Source organism: Brachyistius frenatus, unplaced genomic scaffold, assembly GCF_029030835.1.
Source record: "Brachyistius frenatus isolate BFR_SWC_R1_liver_20210118 unplaced genomic scaffold, ASM2903083v1 Contig_44, whole genome shotgun sequence".
Taxonomy (NCBI): Eukaryota; Metazoa; Chordata; class Actinopteri; family Embiotocidae; genus Brachyistius; species Brachyistius frenatus.
Genome location: NW_027210643.1, coordinates 596,777 through 615,404, shown reverse-complemented (window position 1 = coordinate 615,404; position 18,628 = coordinate 596,777). Strand labels below are relative to the sequence as shown.

The following is an 18,628-nucleotide window of genomic DNA, read 5'->3' as shown; positions in this document are numbered from 1 at the left end:
ATTACTTTGTTACGATTTGTTACAGTGATACGTTACACCACTGCCTGGTATGGTGTCCACTTCGCCTGTCTGTATGTATGTTTTTCCGTGTGTGAGTTTGTGTTGGCACATCAGGTGCAGGTTTACAGAAAGCGGGTATTTGTTGCCATCTAGTGGTGGAAGTTGATTACTGGTAAAAACAAGTTGTTTTTCATTCCCCCGTTCACAGTATGAAAAAAACAGACCACTCAGCTGGTGGAATGGACCTTCTTTTACTATTTAAAACTCCAATGTGTAATGAAAAAAACATGATGTCAATCAAATGAAATATTAAACAAATGAATACATCTAATTGCATATAAAAATAAAGTATGTAAGCAATACCGTCAATACGAGGCAATATAACTTAATCAGGATTCACAGAAAAGCTTACAACTGTCAACAACAGATATGAGATTTGGTATGTAAGAAAATGTTTTAGGCTCCTTCACCTGCATCAATCTAACAAAATAGAAGTGAGAAGCAATACTTTTATTTAAGTCACACTACATGTTTTCAGTTACTTTATGAGAGCCTCCATTTTAAAGGGAATTAATTACATATGAAATCAGCCTTTGGCCTTCTTGTATTGATGGCTCTTATCAGATGTTATAATCAAGTTATAGCCAGATGACAGAAACAGATAGTATCTAAAAGAGCATGCCACAGCAGCCTTGAAGCACATGTTAAAGACAACCACCAATCAGTAACAATTCGGAGTCAAAGTCCTGCAGTTACTCTTTATAGCCGTTACGAACCTCATCCAGTTCTAAAGGTCGTATCCTGTCAGCTAAACATTTAAACCGAAGCAGCAACATGTGCCGGGTGACACTCGGCACCATGATGGAGAGAGTGTTGTTATTGTTTGGACTGGTGGTTCTGGCCACTTCGCACGCTGTAAGTATGAATTTATCATTCATAGTGAGTGAGCATGATTACCGTTAACTGAACGGTGACTCACGCTTGTCTTCTGCACAGATACCAGTCTCCCCTGGAGTACATGGTAAGTCACAGAAATGATCTTCCAAAGGTTTAAAAGTTGTGAGAGATGTGGAGAGACTCGTAATCATGTCCGTGTGTGTTTCAGAGGTATATGAGAACGGAGAAGATGAGAACCCTCTTCTCAACAAGGGTGAGAATCAACATACTGTGATGCTGTATGGACTCAAATAATATGTAACACGTTGGATATTTATTGATGATGATGACGACATTTCAATGCGAGTTGTTTTTACTTGTGCTGCAGGTTCAGAAGTCAACCTCTTCGAGGGGGACATTTTAATTCCTGTAAGTTGTTGACAGGATAAAAAAAAATTCTCCTGTTGAATCACGTCTAATTGATTGTTTTATTGGCAGTTTTATGTGGCTGTTGGTCCTCCTCTTGAGATAATTGACTGCAATATAGATTTCACATAACAAGATGGGTATCATGTGTGTTTTTATTAACATTGATGAGGTTTACGGCCACAGTTTGTTTGAGCACTTTAATGTATTGGTACATGAATAATATTGAATTCATGCCTTACTTCATGCAGTTTTACCTCATGAATCATCAGTGAGTCGCGCAAGTTCAACGTCTTTCATTTTATTATCTCTTGCATGAACAGCACAATAATTGAAACAGGCAGGTACATCATCAATGATGATGATTCATGAAGCATGATCGTAATTAATTCTTTGCTAAAAATTGCAGGCCGATTTTTGGGTCTGTCCATTTACTTGCATGTTAAGACGCAAACATAATAACTCAGATATCGTAATAATTGAAAAATATTTGTACTCACATGAATTACTGCAGTTTTACCCACATTGGATAATAAAGATCAAATGGTTCTCCACTACTAAAGTCAACACGGCCTAATGCTTCGTCAGGGATGATTGCATGATGTGCTTCTGTGCTGCAGAGTTTGGAAGTGATGATTTCATGAGGTATCAATGCATGAAGAAATGCACAAGTCATGCAGGAATTCTTGATAATTCATTCACCCTTAAGTGAAGCGTTACCGGTACGTTTTAAACACCTCTTTTGTGCTGCAGGAAGGAAGGAATGCTATGATTGACAAGAGATACAGATGGAAATTTCCAATCCCTTACATTCTGGGGGACGATTTGGGTTAGTTTCTTTACTCTTCCGTGCACTCTGTACACTGTGCTGACTGTAAAATATGTAAAATGTCATGTGTGGCTCAGTTAGAAGCAGTTTGTGCCTCCTTTCACCATCTAGATGAAAAAAAAAACATGCTTTCCTCTGTTGTGACTGTTTCCTTCACCGCTCAGATCTGAATGCCAAAGGCTGCATCCACCAGGCTTTTGAAATGTATCGGCTGAAGTCCTGTATCGACTTCAAGCCTTATGAGGGAGAGAAGACCTTCATCAAGTTTGAGAAGAGAGGAGGGTACGGCCGTCGCGTTCGCACTTCTTTTTACTTCATTTGCAAAATATGTCGTCAGTAGCTGCTGCAGAAAAGGTTTTTCATTTACAGTATCAACTGGAAGTAAATTCACCTTGACTCTTTTTCATTGTATTTACCTTGAACGGTGCATTCAAGGTCTAACCATCTGACAAAGTAAAGCTTAATTTGTAAGTTAAAAACTTATATTTCTTCGCTGACAACTTTAAAAAAAAAAAGTCTGACTTTCAATTTATTTAACAACACAGTTCTACCTTTAGTTGGGATTAATATTCCATTCTCTACTCTAATTATTGTACTATCACCTGTGCACAAAGAAGGTCAGGTTATCTTTGTGTCAGTTGTTAACTTTAGATGTACCTTGAAAGGGCCAGTCCACCAATATTTTTACACTTCAAGATAACTTTGTTTCTCATAGCAAGCACTATTCAGTACTACTTGAAAATAGCAGAGTGATGTCTTTAGTTGCCCTGGAGGAGCCAAGTCAATTTTGGGGGAAAAAAACCCCAGATAGTTTGCTTTGCAGTGTTGCGGCCTCAAGTTTGAAACAAAAAAACAGAGCGTCCATTTTAAATCTTAGTTTTTGTGTCACAATTCAAATGAACTCCTTCCACTGTAATAGGTGCTTCTCCAGCGTTGGCGACCAACAGACCGGTCAGATCCTGTCTTTGGGGAGCGGCTGTGACCACAAGGCAGTCATAGAGCATGAGCTGCTCCACGCTCTGGGATTTTACCACGAACAGTCCCGCACAGATAGGGATGACTATGTCAACATCTGGCTGGACCAGGTTACACCAGGTACATATAGGAACATGATGGTCCTTCAATTTCTTCCTTTTGTCATTCAAGTGCTGTTAAAATTTTTTATTTTATCACAAGTTGTTATGCAATGTATGATAATGTTGTCTATATAAATACTGAAACGCAGACAACCTACAGGATTTTTTTTTAAATTTATTTATTTATTTTTTACTTTTATTATGCCCTCTTTGTTTGCACAAGTAACTAAAAAAATGTAAAAATTCCCTGCAGGACTTCAACATAACTTCAACAAATACAATGACGACTACATCACTGATCAAAACACTGCGTACGACTACGAGTCTGTCATGCATTACAGGCCTTTCTCCTTTAATAAGAACGAATCCATTCCCACCATCACCACCAAAATCCCAGAGTTCTACAACATCATCGGCCAGTACCTCGACTTCAGCAAGATGGACACCCTCAGGCTTAACCGCATGTACAACTGCTGTACGTACATGTTGTCATAGTGACCCTTTGGTAGTGATCATTGGACCCGTTTCTTAAGAAACTGAAAGCTACTATAAACAATATTATGAGACGGAAATTAAGAAGTGGGGTTCAATGTGTGTAAAAGTCTGATATAGCTACCTCAGAATCTTTACCCCTCTTCCACCGCAGCTGGCCCACTCACTCTGCTGGATCAGTGTGCCTTTGAGTACGCTAGCGTCTGCGGGATGATCCAGGCCTCCACTGATGATGCTGACTGGGTCCACACCGAGAGCAGCGTGGGTTCAGAGGATCACACACTCCTGGGAAGATGCAGAGGTCTGAGGGGAACAAAATTCCATTCACTGTTTATTGTCAGTTCAGATGGCGTAAAAGAAATTTCCCCAAAATAAGTTGCGTGTTGTCAAAGCTTGTGTTGCTTTGTTTGGTTTTCTAGATGCTGGACACTTCATGCACTTCAACACCATGACCGGGAAGCCCCAGGAGTCAGCTGTGCTTGAATCCCGAACCCTCTACCCCAAGAGGAAGCGTCAGTGTCTGCAGTTCTTCTTCAAAATGACTGGAAGCCCCAAGGACAGGCTCGTCATATGGGTCAAGACAGATGATGGCACAGGCACCGTTCGCAGAATGAAGAAAATACACACATTCTATGGTATTTTATACCATATATATTATATATATTATATACCATAGATACTTACGTTTTCAGTGGGCATGTTTTATACATATTTCACAGCAGCTACTGTACTGGGAGCTGTGCAGCAACATTTCCAGTAAATTTCTCAACACAAAGATTTGTATCAAGGCAAATATGAATCTGAATATTTGTTTAGCTGCTTGGTAGGGTAAATGTGATATTCAAATCAAGTTATTTTTGGTGTACATCCTCAAAGATAAAGTTGGACAGTTTGTACCTTCTTTCATACGCAGGCAGAGATATATTTTTGTGAATCTAGGCGCAGTTCAAACGCAGGTCTTAAGTTCTGTTGCTGGGAGCGCATGAGCTGCATCTGTGGTGCAGGAATAATGACTAGAAAATGTGTCACTTTCCAATCTGATAATATGATATTAATTGTGGCCAATCAAATCAGCTCTTCTTATGCCCTTTCAGTCCCTGTGGCGCACTAATTAACACACAAAGAATATTGCCACACAAGGTTCATAGAGATTTGTCTTTTTTTCTGTTTCCTTGTTACCCAGCGGATTCTGACCACACGTGGAAGATCGCCCATGTGCCGATGGAAGTAGGAGTGAAATTCCGTTATGTTTTCCAAGCCGTGTGCAGTAACCTGTCCACGTCTGCTGGAGGCATCTCCATCGACGACATTAGCCTGACCGAGACGCGTTGCCCCAATGCCGTGTGGAGGATCCAGAACTTCTCCAAGATAATGGAAACGGCAGACGTCAACACAGTTATCAACAGCCCTCGTTTCTACAGCCCTGAAGGCTACGGTTATGGCGTCCGCATCAATCCGTTGTCGAGATACACTGATTACACAGGGAACTACACCGGGCTGTACATCCACCTGGCCAGTGGGGAGAATGATGGAGTGTTGCAGTGGCCAGCTGTAAACAGGCAGGCCACCTTGGTGGTGATGGACCAAGACCCAGACATTAAGCTCAGGATGTCCACCGCTCGCAGTCTTACCACTGACATGAGGCTGAGTAAGTGCTCCTTATTGTCCAGCCCACAAGTACGGCAAAGTGTGTAACACGCCTATCGTTCGTAGAGGGCAGTGTGTCTTCGTGACGGTTTCATTGCCTCGGATTTAAAAGTAAACCACATCACACAAGAGAGGTTATGTAACGGAGGTCATGTGACGAACAGCATGTACAGGAGGTCATTAGAGGAAGTAGAAAGGCACTAAAGTTCTTGCAGGGAGATTGGGGGTGTGATCTGGTGGCATAAGATGCAATCTTTCACCCAGGACACCAGGGTTAGCGTCAGAGAGAAGGCAATTTGGATTTCTTTAAAGAAATGTAGTCTTGTGCTGTGTTCCAAATGACATACTTCCCAAAGTACACTGATAAATAGTGCTCCTATACAAAAGGACACCTAATTGTGTAGTGCAGGAGTTTTGACAGGGTGGTGTTGTTTCAAATCGCACACTGCCTTTCTGCACTGACTGGAAATAACCTCAGCATGTGAACACATCACCCACCAAAATATCTGCAGCTTTAATTACTTTACCCATAAATCAGTGTGGTTCGTGGTTTTATTTAACACACTCAAAAAACACACTAATTCTTCTGTCCAGCAGCTGTAGTGAAAAGTAAACACTTTTGTGAGGTGTTCAGGAACAGCTGCTGCTTCCTCAGAAGTTTTAATTTGAAAATTCTTTAAACCGGTGGCCCCGCCCCTTCCTCTACATAGCCAAGATGGCGACCGTTTAGGGTGAAAAGTGTCCAGAGTTTCACACTTCTTTTTTGGACCGTTTTGAGTGCATCATCCTGATGCTTGTAGTGCACTGCATGTTTCTGTACTTGGCAGGTTGAACGCACTGATGCACTCAGAAAATAAATTGCTCCAGCAAATAACGATGAGATAACACTGTTCAAACAAATGAACAAAAATCTGACCACTGGACCAGTTTTATTTGTCCCAACAAGCTCTACTGATAGTTGTTGTACAGCTAAAAACTAAATGGGCCTTTGGATACGATTTATTGGCTCAAAATGAAACATTATCCAGTTTCATGGACCTGTCTGCAACTCACATGTGCATACTGTGTTTCAAGGCAATAACATGGTGATTCTGTTTTGTTTCTTGTAGCGTCAGATGGAAAGTTATTTTGGGAAAATCCCACCATGGTGGGGAAGTTTGATCTCTCCTGTAATTGCTTCAGAGGTGAATCATTGGGCTGGAGGAATTTTGTCAAGCACTTTGACCTCAGGCGGCGCAATTACCTCAAGAATGATGACCTCATCATCTTTGTTGACTTTGAGGGTAGGTGGTCTGTGTTCAATATTTGCATTTGAAAATGCGATTATTTTTACAAACAGATCCAGCTACTGCTTCACAGCGTGATGTTCTGTAGCTGACCAGAAGTCTGTCGAGACCAGTAACTGACTCTTCATTCACAGATATAACATCACTGATCAAAACAGAAGTTCCCATTAAACCGAAGGAGTAAGATCACGCAAGTTTAAAGATGGCGAGGAACTAGAAGTAAGACATTAGACACCGTTCCATCTTACCTGTGAAGATTACACCTCATAATTCAGTAAAATGTCTTTGTTTTTTCATTTGAAATATGAAGCATTTGCGGCTGGGATGAGAAGAAAAACGTGTCAAGATGAAGACAGAATGAAAGATTACTGCAGGATCACGATTAAGAACATAATATACAAAATGGAAATTTGTATTTGGTATATAATCTGTACATACAAGTTCAAATATATACATAACAAGCTTTTGAAGTCCATCATCACTGATGTGTTTTCTTAATTACAGTTTTTAAATTAAACTATTTAAGAACAAGCCTGTGGTGTGTTTGTGGTTTTATGTCACAACATCGTTGACATGAGTGATTTCATGCAATTACGCGAATGTACAGAACAAAACATACATTTGTTACATTTATTAAAAAGAATGCAACAAGTTCATATGTTGCAACATACATCAACATGAATAAGGTAAGATATTCCATCACCAGTTCAACATGTTAAGATGAGTGTAGTCGTCATACAGAGGACCACCAAGTAGCAGCCATCCATCATCTTCTCCTATTGCAGGGGTGGCCAACCAGTCAGAGACTAAGAGCCACATTTTTTACTGTGTTACCGCAAAGAGCCACATCATACACATGGGCACACATGAACATCACCCCATCCCTTCCTCACACACACACACACACACACACACACACACACACACACACACACACACACACACACACACACACACACACACACACACACACACACACACACACACACACACACACACACACACACACACACACACACCTCTGCTCAGCCAGATTTATTGTAAATGTCACACACCAACATGATAATGACAGAAATTGACTCCTACAGTACTAAGACCACAGGCCAGTCATTTTCAACAATGAACATTGTGTGCACTGTCTCACACACACAAACTCTCAGTTCAACCAAGTCCACAAACAAAAATATAGTAATTTACAATAGCGTTTTTCTTTTACTATGCATGTTGCTTAGTGGGACTTCTGGCATTCCTTGCCTTGAACAATCCTCTTCAAATCTGGCTTGTATTCCGTTGTTGCCACTCGAAGCAATTCTTTCACATGGGTGTCAGTCAGAACAAATCGATGCTTTGATTTCACGTGTTTCAGGGTAGAAAACACAGACTCGTTCACAGATCCGATCATGGCTGGCGCTCCATCCGTGGCTGTTGCAGTTAGTTTCGGTGTGGGCAGATTTGCTTTCGCAAATGCAGCCATCATTGTTTCTTTCACATCTATGCCACGGGTTCTGTCTTTTAATGTCACAATATCAAGGCATTTTTTTTTAACGAACTCCCCTTCATTGTATGGCTTTTTAGCCCGTGCAATGTTCCAAGCCAGTTGATACGATGCAAGCGTTACGGTCTCTGAGTGCTTCGTAAAGTTTTGGAAAAACTGTATCTGCTTTTCTGCCTGACTTTTCAAAGTGACCAACTTGTGCTTGCGAAGTTCAGTCCCTTTTGGAAATTCCTGGTCGATGTTAGCATGGAGTGAGCTGTAGTGGCGCTGAAGATTTGAAGCTTTGAAATGCGCTAATTACGCCTGACATATAAGGCAGAATGGCTTGCCATTACGTTCAACAAAAATATATAAACTCTCCCACTCTGTTAAAAACGTCCTGTGTTCATCTTCATATTTTCGTTTTGCTGTGCATTTTTTTCCTGCCATTTTGAGAGCGAACTGGACACAAATTGTTTACTCAAATTATCTTGCCCCTACTGGGAAACTTTGCGGTATTTTCATCTCACGCACATGCGCGTTTGACAAAAATACCGTATTGAACTCAAGCGAAGTGAACACGCACATTAAAAAAAACACAAACACTACTCCAAGAGACTTACAACTGAATGTACTATTCTGTATATCCCAATTTTTTGGACGGGTAATCCTGGCCTACCTCTCTGTCTAAAGTATTTGCAAAATCAATAAAAAGATTTTAAAAGAAGAAGAAAAAAAAAACAACACAAACACAAACTTCGATATGAACGTAAGAGCCGCATGAAACCAGGCAAAGAGCCGCATGCGGCTCGGGAGCCGCGGGTTGGCCAGGCCTGTCCTATTGGTTTGTGAACTGCTGTTTTGAAGTTTTCAGTCTGACATTATTGCGGTCCAGTGACCATATTTTTCTCGAGCTGGGTGAGGGGGGACCCGACTGAGAATCCGAGGTCACTGAGCACACTCACTTGTTCACTTTCAGAAATGTGACTGCATCCCAGCCATGTCAATCAACCCAGAAACGCCCACAAACATACCTCTCTTTGACGCCTTCTATTGAATTAATTATGAAATAATTTTCAGAACACTGATCAGAAGGAATGAAGGTCAGATATGACACCATAATGCCTTGTAGAAAAAAAATTATTGACATATTTCCTTAAGAAATTGACTCTTTTTGAACGGGACTCTATTGGAGCTAGAGGTCTTTTCGAGCCAGCCCCTAGTGGCCCTCAGTTGTATTGCACCTCACACTTCTGCATTGGCCTCTGTTTTTAGATCTAGAAGCTCCATCCATTAATTCTGGACTAGGAGTACCACCCAGCGTATAAAAACAGAATACCTGTAGAGTTATCTTAGTTACATTCATGTAATAGCGTTGTTAAAGCCTCAGCTGCTTAAACTGCCTCATTGTTGAAATCTGTGTTGTGTAAGTCCCTTAACTTTATGTGTCTGCAATAATAAAACACTTAAGTGCTCTTTTAACATCAACTAAAGTCTGCTGTGTTGACAGTAACGGTGAGATAAGGGAAATGTAGGCCTAAAGAACCTTATCAGGTATTACAGAAAACAAGAGTGAATGATCAGCACTTTACTAGCCACTCTGTCCCATGTGCTCCTCTTTTGTTTACATCTTTATTTTGCTCATAGTTTATTTATGTGTAACTGGCTTTCATTACACAACCCATCCTGCTGATGCCCCCCAGCCACACAACAGAGGTTAGAGGTCAAACCGATAAACAACACGATTCACAGATTTATTTCTTTCAGCGCGTGATTCTGCTACCTCTGTACAAAGTCGACATTTTACTGCCGTCGTTACCTGCACACTTGACAACGTGCCAGTTTTAAGAGGCGACACTGGGAGACACATGTGAAGTGTCTGTTACTCATTAAGAACAACAATCCCGATCAAAGTTCCTCTCTCCCATTCGTTGTCTTAATGGGCAAGTTTACGCTGGAGTCAGAGAAACACATTTCTGTTTGAATGACACCATGGGCTCTGGAGACAGCTTGAAGAGAATCACCGCGCTGATTGGAGTCTTTGTGGTTTTAAAGGTAGGGAATTTTTTATTTGATGTTTTAAGTGTCACTCTGAGAAACAGGAATTGAAAAGTAATATCTGAGCTAAAGCATTTAAATTAAGCATCGTTTCTTGTTGTGTTGTAGGTGCAAGCTGTTCCGACATCTACCGGTTGGTTTCTGTTAACTTTGATCACATATGCACATAAAAAAAAAGCTCTTTTATCCGCTACTTTTTTACTCTAACCATAAGTTTATTCTCTAGGCAACAATGCAGATGCGGGTGAACTGAGAGACGACATACCTGAGATCAACAGAGGTATCATTTTTAAACCCTGTTTGATGTTGATGCATGCACCTTGCTCTCGACTGCAATTCTCATTTATACTAAATGTGTATAATTCACATTTATAGGCTTGAAACATCTGTTTGAGGGTGACATTGCTGGTAATGTAAGTGAACAGAGAGTATAAGTAAGATTTGTATTCGTTAAGAATAAAAAATATCTTCTGAACTCGTTCAATGTTGTGTTGCAGCCCAACAAAAATGCAATCCTCGATCAAACAAGAAGATGGAAGTTTCCCATCGCCTACATCTTGACTGATTCTTTAGGTACACTGTGCACATTAGTATCAATTTCAATCAACGTATGATTTCAAAAGTGCGGGGCTGATTTGGACATGTTTTCCTGCTGCTTTAGAACTGAATGCTAAAGGAGTGATCCTCCAGGCTTTTGAGGAGTACCGTTTGAGATCCTGCGTGGACTTCAAACCGTACGAGGGAGAGACAAGCTACATCTCTTTCACCCAGCTTTCCGGGTGAGATACAGTCTGTCACGTTTATTCAGGAGTGATCTCGGCTGTCGCTCAACTTTATGGGCCGAATTGGTGATGAAATCCTGTTTAAAGCTCAGTCAAATAACAGCAACAGCATGTTAGACTGATGTTTTTAGGTTGACTTCAATTTTCCATTTCAACAATTCAGATGCTGGTCATACGTCGGAGATGATAAAACGGGCCAGAATGTGTCCATCGGGGCCCAGTGTGACACCAAAGCCATCGTGGAGCACGAGCTCCTCCACGCTCTGGGCTTCTACCACGAGCAGTCTCGTTCAGACAGAGACGACTACGTTCAAATCTGGTGGGACCAGATTGAAGAAGGTGGGTCATAATATAATCTTGTTATTTATCATCGTTTTATTTAGAGCCACTATTTTAGAGATACTGAAGCGATGTTTGTGGCGGAAGTTTTCAGATCCTTTACATAAGTAAAAGTATGAATACAGCAATGAAAAAATACTCCATTCCGACTTACCTCCCTCTGGAACTCCCTTCCAAACACATCAGAAAACACATTTCCTGTTGAACTCCCAACTCAAGACCCACCTTTTTAATGTGGGATTAATATTGTATGTCTTCACTGCCATTGGATTTATACTTGAACTGAACATTTTAACATGCAAAGTGTCTTTGAGTATCATAAAAAATGCTATATCAATAAAAATGTATTATTCTTGTTATTCTTATTGTCAATTTTACTCTCTCCCCACAGGCAAGGAGCACAATTTCAACAAGTATGAAGGATGACTTCATCAGTGATCTGAACACGGCGTACGATTATGAGTCCATCATGCACTACAGACCGCTGTCCTTCAACAAGAACGAAAGTATCCCCACCATCACCACCGCCATACCCTACTTCAATGAGGTCATCGGCCAGCGGATGGACTTCAGTGCAGTGGACATCACCAGGCTCAACCGCATGTACGACTGTGGTGAGTGTCTTATCGTTGGAGCCTGGCAACTCCTGTGTCTGGACAAGGAAACGGGTTATGAATCTGTGCTCGCTCAAAATGAGTTGCAGTTGTCTATTAGTGTCAGTGAATAAATTGTTATGGAAGCTGATTCATTTGAACCTAAAATAACTTTATATTCCCTTCTTGGATTGATCAATACTTTCAGATTAATTACGAGCCAAACTTGTAATATGTAAAGGTATCTCGTAGCTCATAGAGACAAACCCACTTTAAACTGTACTCCAAATTTCTTCAGAACTTCTTCTATTACAAATATAGTAACATTATTGATTAACGATGGCTACATTGGTTATAATTATCAGGAATTATTTTCATTAACTATTATAAACAATGACAATGGCTAAAACAATGATCATTTACGGCAAAACGTTAGTGGAATACTTTTAGCAACCAGGTAAACATGCACAAAGAGAAGCACTGCTGATGCTGTACACTAATTAATCACATTAATGCATTGACTGAATGACAGTCATATGTTTATAGTGCTCTCAGCTTTATAGGCTGACTGTTGACACCTGTCCCGTTGCAGCCAACACACATACCCTCCTGGACCAGTGCTCCTTTGAGCTGATCAACATGTGTGGAATGATCCAGAACGAGGAGGACGGTGCAGACTGGGTCCAGACGCTCAGCAGTCCAGAGGATGCAGATCAAACCCTGGCAGGACGCTGCAGAGGTACTGCACAGATTTTCTAGATCATATAAAATGCTGGCTAAAATCTCATTCAGGTGTTTATCTTACTGCCACATTTAAAACTCATCTTTGTCTTTGGCCATTTTGTGAAATACAGTAATTCAGCAAGATATAAATGTAGTTTGTGTACTGATCCCAGTCATCTCTCTAAACATATACCGATGGACGCATCTGTTCTTAGATTCTGGCTACTTCATGAAGTTTGACACATCCTCCGGTGCAGCTGGCAGCAGTGCCTCGCTGGAGTCACGAATCCTCTTCCCCAAAAGAGATGAACAGTGCTTGCAGTTCTTCTATAAGATGACTGGAGCCGCTGGGGACAAACTGGTGATATGGATCAGGACTGATGATGGGACAGGGACCGTACGTAGTGTCAAGAAGATCCACACCATTCAAGGTGCTTTGAACTGGAATGTTGGAATGGTGCTCGTGTTTCTTAAAAATGAGAATGAACTTAAAACATATTTCTTTCTTTGTTATGGTTGGGTTTACTGCTTGATTGACTCATTCAAAATACTCACTACAGTGTCCAGTAGGCTGATTAACCACCTGCTAACTGTCTTTAAGGTGATGGGGATGACGCCTGGAAAATAGCCCATGTGACTCTAAAGGTGACAGAGAAGTTCCGGTATTTCTTTCAAGGCATCAGAGGATCATCTAGCTCTTCGGGCGCCATCTTAATCGATGACATCACTCTCACGGAGACTGTTTGCCCCAGTGCTGTCTGGCAAATCCACAACTTCACCGGACTTCTCACCACCACTTCTCCCGGCAGCTCACTCTACAGCAGTTGCTTCTACAACTCGGAGGGCTACACATTTGGTATCAGTGTTTATCCAAATGGAAGAGACAATGCCTATCCAGATTATGTTGGCATAGCATTCCACTTCTGTAGTGGGGAAAATGATGCAGTTATGGAGTGGCCAGCCAAAAACAGGCAGGTGACCATAGTTGCCATGGACCAGGACCCGGATGTTAAGCTAAGGATGTCTGCCACAAGAAGCTTCACCACAGGTAGATCAAGCTCACTGAAGATGAAGGTGTTAGTCCAACTAAAGCTATCGATATAGTGAGGTACAGTGCAGAGAGTTTCCTTTTTATTTAGCAAGTCTGGTAATTGTTTGTGCCATTCCATGACAGGATTAGCCTGGTATTACCAGAGCCAAATTCACAGCAGGAATATATTGATCCGGCCAGGCTTCATTGGGGATTGTTTTCAGTCAATGCATCGTAAAAAGCAGCTTTTAAACTCTTAAAGCAGCCTTTAACCATTTTGCATTGACCACCATATGCCCTATATTGTGCATTGAAACTCCACAGTTGGAATGACTTCAACGTCATTGTATTTATCCACCTAAACTGGTCGCTGATTGGTCTGCCTTGTCAGAGTGGCTGAGCAAAATTCAATGTGAACAGGGTTTCCAGACTATAACAACAGAAACAACTTAAGCTGTGAACAATAGTTGGACAGGGAGATAATACAGGGAAGGTTATGATGAAAGTCATTGATAAAGGACAGAAACAAATTGCTCTGGTCTGTTAAATGCCACAAGTTTAAATCCCATCTCATTTCAAACAACACTGGAACTTTATATTTAAAAATGACATCATTTATAAAAATAAGAAAGGGTTATCATTTTGAAATTCTCTTCTCATGGGTCCTTCTAAGCAAATACACTAAACCTAAAAGCTGCTTGATCCAGTATTTTAACATTTTGTATAATGAGAACGATGAAAAGGGTTGGTTGCAGGGATACACCTACATAAAATGTATGTATAATGCAACCCTGTGGTTCTCATGTGCTCTGTGGAGCTTTTTAGCATTCTATTATTTACTTTTATGGCCCGCAATGTTGCTGTTTGGGTCCATTTATGGTTGCATCAGGTTTAAAAATGTTCATATAAACCTACCGTAGACAACTTGCCCGACACTAAACATCAGACAGACAGAGCCAGTGACTTGCAGGTGAACATAGGAGAGCTTTCAGCAGCTAAAGAGACAGTTATTTCCCTCAGGTGTTGGTGGAGAGCACAACAGAGCTAAAAGCAGAGGGAATACTGGATGTGTATTTGTTAGGGTGTCTTAACCCTCCCGCTGTCCTCGGGTCAAATTGACCCGCTGCTGTGTTCAACCAAGTTCTATTTTATTTTTATATTTTTTGGGATCGTTGGTGACGAGGAGGCCGTGACGGTTTCTTTAACCGTCATGGCAACACAGCAGCAGGTCAATTTGACCTGAGGACAGCGGAAGGGTTAAACATGGCTCCAAATGAATTTATTGAATTGCTTCATTTCAGCTGCATCTGTTTGCCAGCATGCTTGACAGCTTTAAGGTGACAATACTACAATGTGGTCAGCTTGTTCGTCAGCCCCAAATACCTCCAAAATTACTGTAGCAGCTGATTTAAAAACCCCTGTATAATTTTTGTTATGTCTGTGTCTGCTTTCCAATTTTGTAACTAACAAAACCATCACTGATTACTGTATGACTCCTCTTCCTCTTCTACTCTGTGCCATGAATGTGGTACTACATTTTGAGGGGTTCACTTCTAAAAAACTCCTTTTGTCCTGGTTGCTGTAATTTCTACCATGTAAAGAGTCAGTTTAGACAGCTGTGACAGTCTCACTTTTTTTTTGACCAAACCTGTCCCATTTTTGAACAATTTGTTTCCAACACTAACTTTAAAATACACACTTGGAAAATTCAAGAGTTGTGTAATGTGCCTGCTTTCTTTTCTTGGCTATTTTGCTTCTCAGACACAGATGTCCGGTGGAACAAACCAACAGCCACTCCAGGAGCAGTGTTCGATGAAAGCTGCAACTGCTACCGCAGTAAAGACTTCGGTTGGAGCATGTTCATTTCACACAAGCATCTGCACAGGAGGAGCTTCCTCAAGAACAATGACCTCATCATTACTGCTGAATTCAATGGTGAGGATCAGAAATATCGTTTACGTGCAATACCATCGCTGTTCATTTTAGTTTATTTAACACTTTTATTAACCTGATGTTTCATTAGATTTGAGCCACCTGATCAAGAGTGAGGTGCCTGTCAAACCAACTACACCAAGCAAATACATTGCAGTGGAGAAGTCAGGTGTAAACGAGATGGAACAGATACCGGAGGCACCAAAACACAGGGAAGCACGTGCTACAAACCCCTGTGACCCGAACCCATGTATTAATGGAGGCATGTGTGTGGAGAAGGAGGGGAAAGCCTCTTGCAGGTATGTATTTGTATATTTTTAGGGTTGTATATACAGTTAATATATTAATATTCGTTAATAATCCTCTTTAAAGGATTTATTTGACAATTTGATAAAAATCTTTCATTCCAAAAACAGATTATAAGATCTATAGCAGTCTTTTCAGTCCAGAGTTGGAGCTGAGGAGTTAGCTTAGCTAAAAACTGGAAACAAAGGAAACAGCGAACCCACTTCTGTCCAAAGTTATTCTGCAGTTTAGCTAGTGACTCTGTGCTCACATAATGATGGCAGCAAAGATGGTGACAGACTAATGTTCACTTGACCCACGTATACATAGCTTGATGAGATCAAACAGCACCATGACAACATCCCTCCCTGCTTTTTTCACAGCCTTTAGACAAAAGACAGATTTTAGAAAAGCTTCTGTCCTGCAGTGTTTACTCGAAATAAGAGGTTTCTGCAGCATGTTTGGTTGCGTTGCTCTTCATGCTGTCTTAACAATGAACCTTGCTGTTGAAATGTTGTTCAGACCAGTTGTAAATGTTTTCTGACACTTATGAAGTGTGTGTGAAAGTGAAATTGGATTTAATACAAACAGGTAGAACACATTTACTCTTAATAAAGTTTTTATTTTCCAATGAACCTAATTTTGGTACATTTTTTTATAAAATAATAAATCTAATTAGAATTTATTTTGTTTGTTTTTGCTGTCATGTATCTATAGGTTTCCTACTGGAGGAAGATGCTTATAGTAATGGGCTTTCCTGGTTTCCCTATTCGTGCATGAGTGTGTGTGTGTGTGTGCTTTCAGTTACGTGACGTGTAAAAGACAAGCTGGTATCTTCTCAATATGTGGGACATTAAACAAGGCATAAAAATGCTGTCCAGTCCCACATAAAGTGGGACACCTGGTCACACTAGTTCTCACTGGAATCTTATGTCTACCTCTGTTACAACTCCACATAGACACCAAAGACTGTTGATCTTTCGATTCTGATTTTGTACTACTTAGACAACTGAGGAGTATTGTGTTAACTGTTGAGCTTTGAGTTCTGGGAGACACAGTTTTGAACTTTGTATGGAGCCTGGTCAACCTTTTCGACAGGCTTTGAGTTTCTATTTTACCCTACGCTAATCACTCCCTGGTTCTAACTTTATAGTAATTGTTGGCATTCAAGGACATTACATTTTGGTACTGACCATCAGATCCAGGGTTCTCAAAGAAGAAAAGCATATTTCCCAAAATGTCATATTATTCCTTTAAACCCTCACCCCCTTTTGGTGTTTCCACACTACAGAATTGTTGAACACTACATTTCAAAGTTATTCTTGATACAAGAACATTTTTGTTTTCCATATTTAAAAATCTGTCTTCTGCTCTCCAGGTGTGCAACAAGCCAGGCCACCTACTACACTGGGAAGAGGTGCGAGGAAATGAACATAGATAGAAGCATTGTGGGTGCTCTGATTGGTGGAACAACAGGAACTGTAATCCTGACGCTGGCCATTTTCACCATCATCAGGAGAGCTCAGTGAAACACATTTTAAACGTCTAATGCGTCATCTGCATTCGCTCAGCAGTGACATCACAGCAAAACAGGTAGCAGTACAACAGTGGAATATTACTTTTTACCAAAGGAGGACTCACTTTGGATGACAAATTAATTGTGGATTATCCTCACATGCAAAGATTAGTAGAGTGCTTTACATAACCAAATTTGGATCCTGTCCCTAAATTCACCAAACAACAGGCTTTATTTTAAAGTTTTAACATTAAAGTAGTAGAGAGTTTTCAATGATTGTAGGGAAACTAATGATACGCTTTCAAACCAGCAGTATCGTAGAATGGTTTTGTGTGTAAATTTGGTTTATTTTTATGATCGAACCAATTGTATGTTGTCTGCTGAATGGATTCTATGATGTAAAACGGAAATTTGGTATACAAATTTCTCAACAATAAAAGTCTTTATATTCCTTATGTTTAATTCAGTAGGTATTGAAGAAATACCATTGTTTTCTGGACATAGTATACAGATTATGTTTCACGTCAAACAGTGTAAATTTACAGACATCAAATTATCAAACAAAGCCAGACTTAATAAACATTTTTTTGGTTCTAAGAATATACAGTCAGCTCTTACAATCTTGGCAACATCCAATTAAGCTGTTTTTATCTGTATGGATTTAGTGGCAGTTCAATATTATCATTTCATTTACATATAAATGGGGGAAAAAAAATTGCATATACTCCACTCCTAAAAAACAACTGGCATTCAAATGTATCGTCACCCTCAGTTGAGGATAACGACAATCAGTACTAGTAAAACTAAGCATAATCTGGAAATATTATCAAAACTTAAGTGCTAATCATCAACATGATTAATAAGCTTTGGTTAACATTTAACCTGGTTTCAGTTCAACCATCTTTTTAACTATCTAGGAACTATAATATAACACAATGCCAATGGTAAGTGTTTTAAATGTATAGACCGAATTCACAAACCCACAAAAAAACCTTCTGCTTACATGTGGTACAAAGATAAGATATTGATTTTAAACTGTTACAACCATTTGATTTAACTCAGTAAAGTCTGTTAGGCCACAATTGTTTTAGTCTTGCAGTATTTGTCACTGGACCTCAAAATGTGACAAACTGCACAATATCAGCAGAAAACAGAAGCGTTCACATAAAAAGTGCAAAACCTTAACAGCGTTTTTAATAGAAGTAATTAATATTATGATATTATTAATAGTTACGAATAGCGTTACTTTCATTTTCGAACTAGT

At 40.2% G+C, this 18,628-nt stretch overlaps 3 protein-coding genes across 3 annotated transcripts in view; all 3 read left to right on the top strand.

Annotated features, from left to right (window-relative positions):
* The window catches only part of disp1 (dispatched homolog 1 (Drosophila)), a 389,371-nt gene that overhangs the window by 189,772 nt on the left and 180,971 nt on the right, over positions 1–18,628 (top strand). The window lies entirely within an intron of this gene.
* Positions 474–7,163, top strand: mep1a.1 (meprin A, alpha (PABA peptide hydrolase), tandem duplicate 1). Its single transcript, XM_069703037.1, has 14 exons — positions 474–915; positions 997–1,021; positions 1,106–1,150; positions 1,265–1,305; positions 2,056–2,131; positions 2,296–2,413; positions 3,051–3,226; positions 3,461–3,682; positions 3,854–4,000; positions 4,119–4,334; positions 4,883–5,347; positions 6,456–6,629; positions 6,767–6,851; positions 6,943–7,163. Exons 1-13 carry the CDS (start codon positions 835–837, stop codon positions 6,814–6,816), a joined length of 1,836 nt encoding a protein of 611 aa, XP_069559138.1. The 5' UTR covers positions 474–834; the 3' UTR covers positions 6,817–6,851; positions 6,943–7,163.
* On the top strand, positions 10,099–17,377 carry mep1a.2 (meprin A, alpha (PABA peptide hydrolase), tandem duplicate 2). The gene is given in 15 exon segments (XM_069703052.1): positions 10,099–10,161; positions 10,273–10,297; positions 10,379–10,444; positions 10,540–10,577; positions 10,662–10,737; positions 10,826–10,943; positions 11,110–11,285; positions 11,677–11,705; positions 11,707–11,899; positions 12,471–12,617; positions 12,817–13,032; positions 13,203–13,649; positions 15,393–15,566; positions 15,655–15,862; positions 17,227–17,377. Coding segments are annotated over 15 exon segments (2,127 nt in total).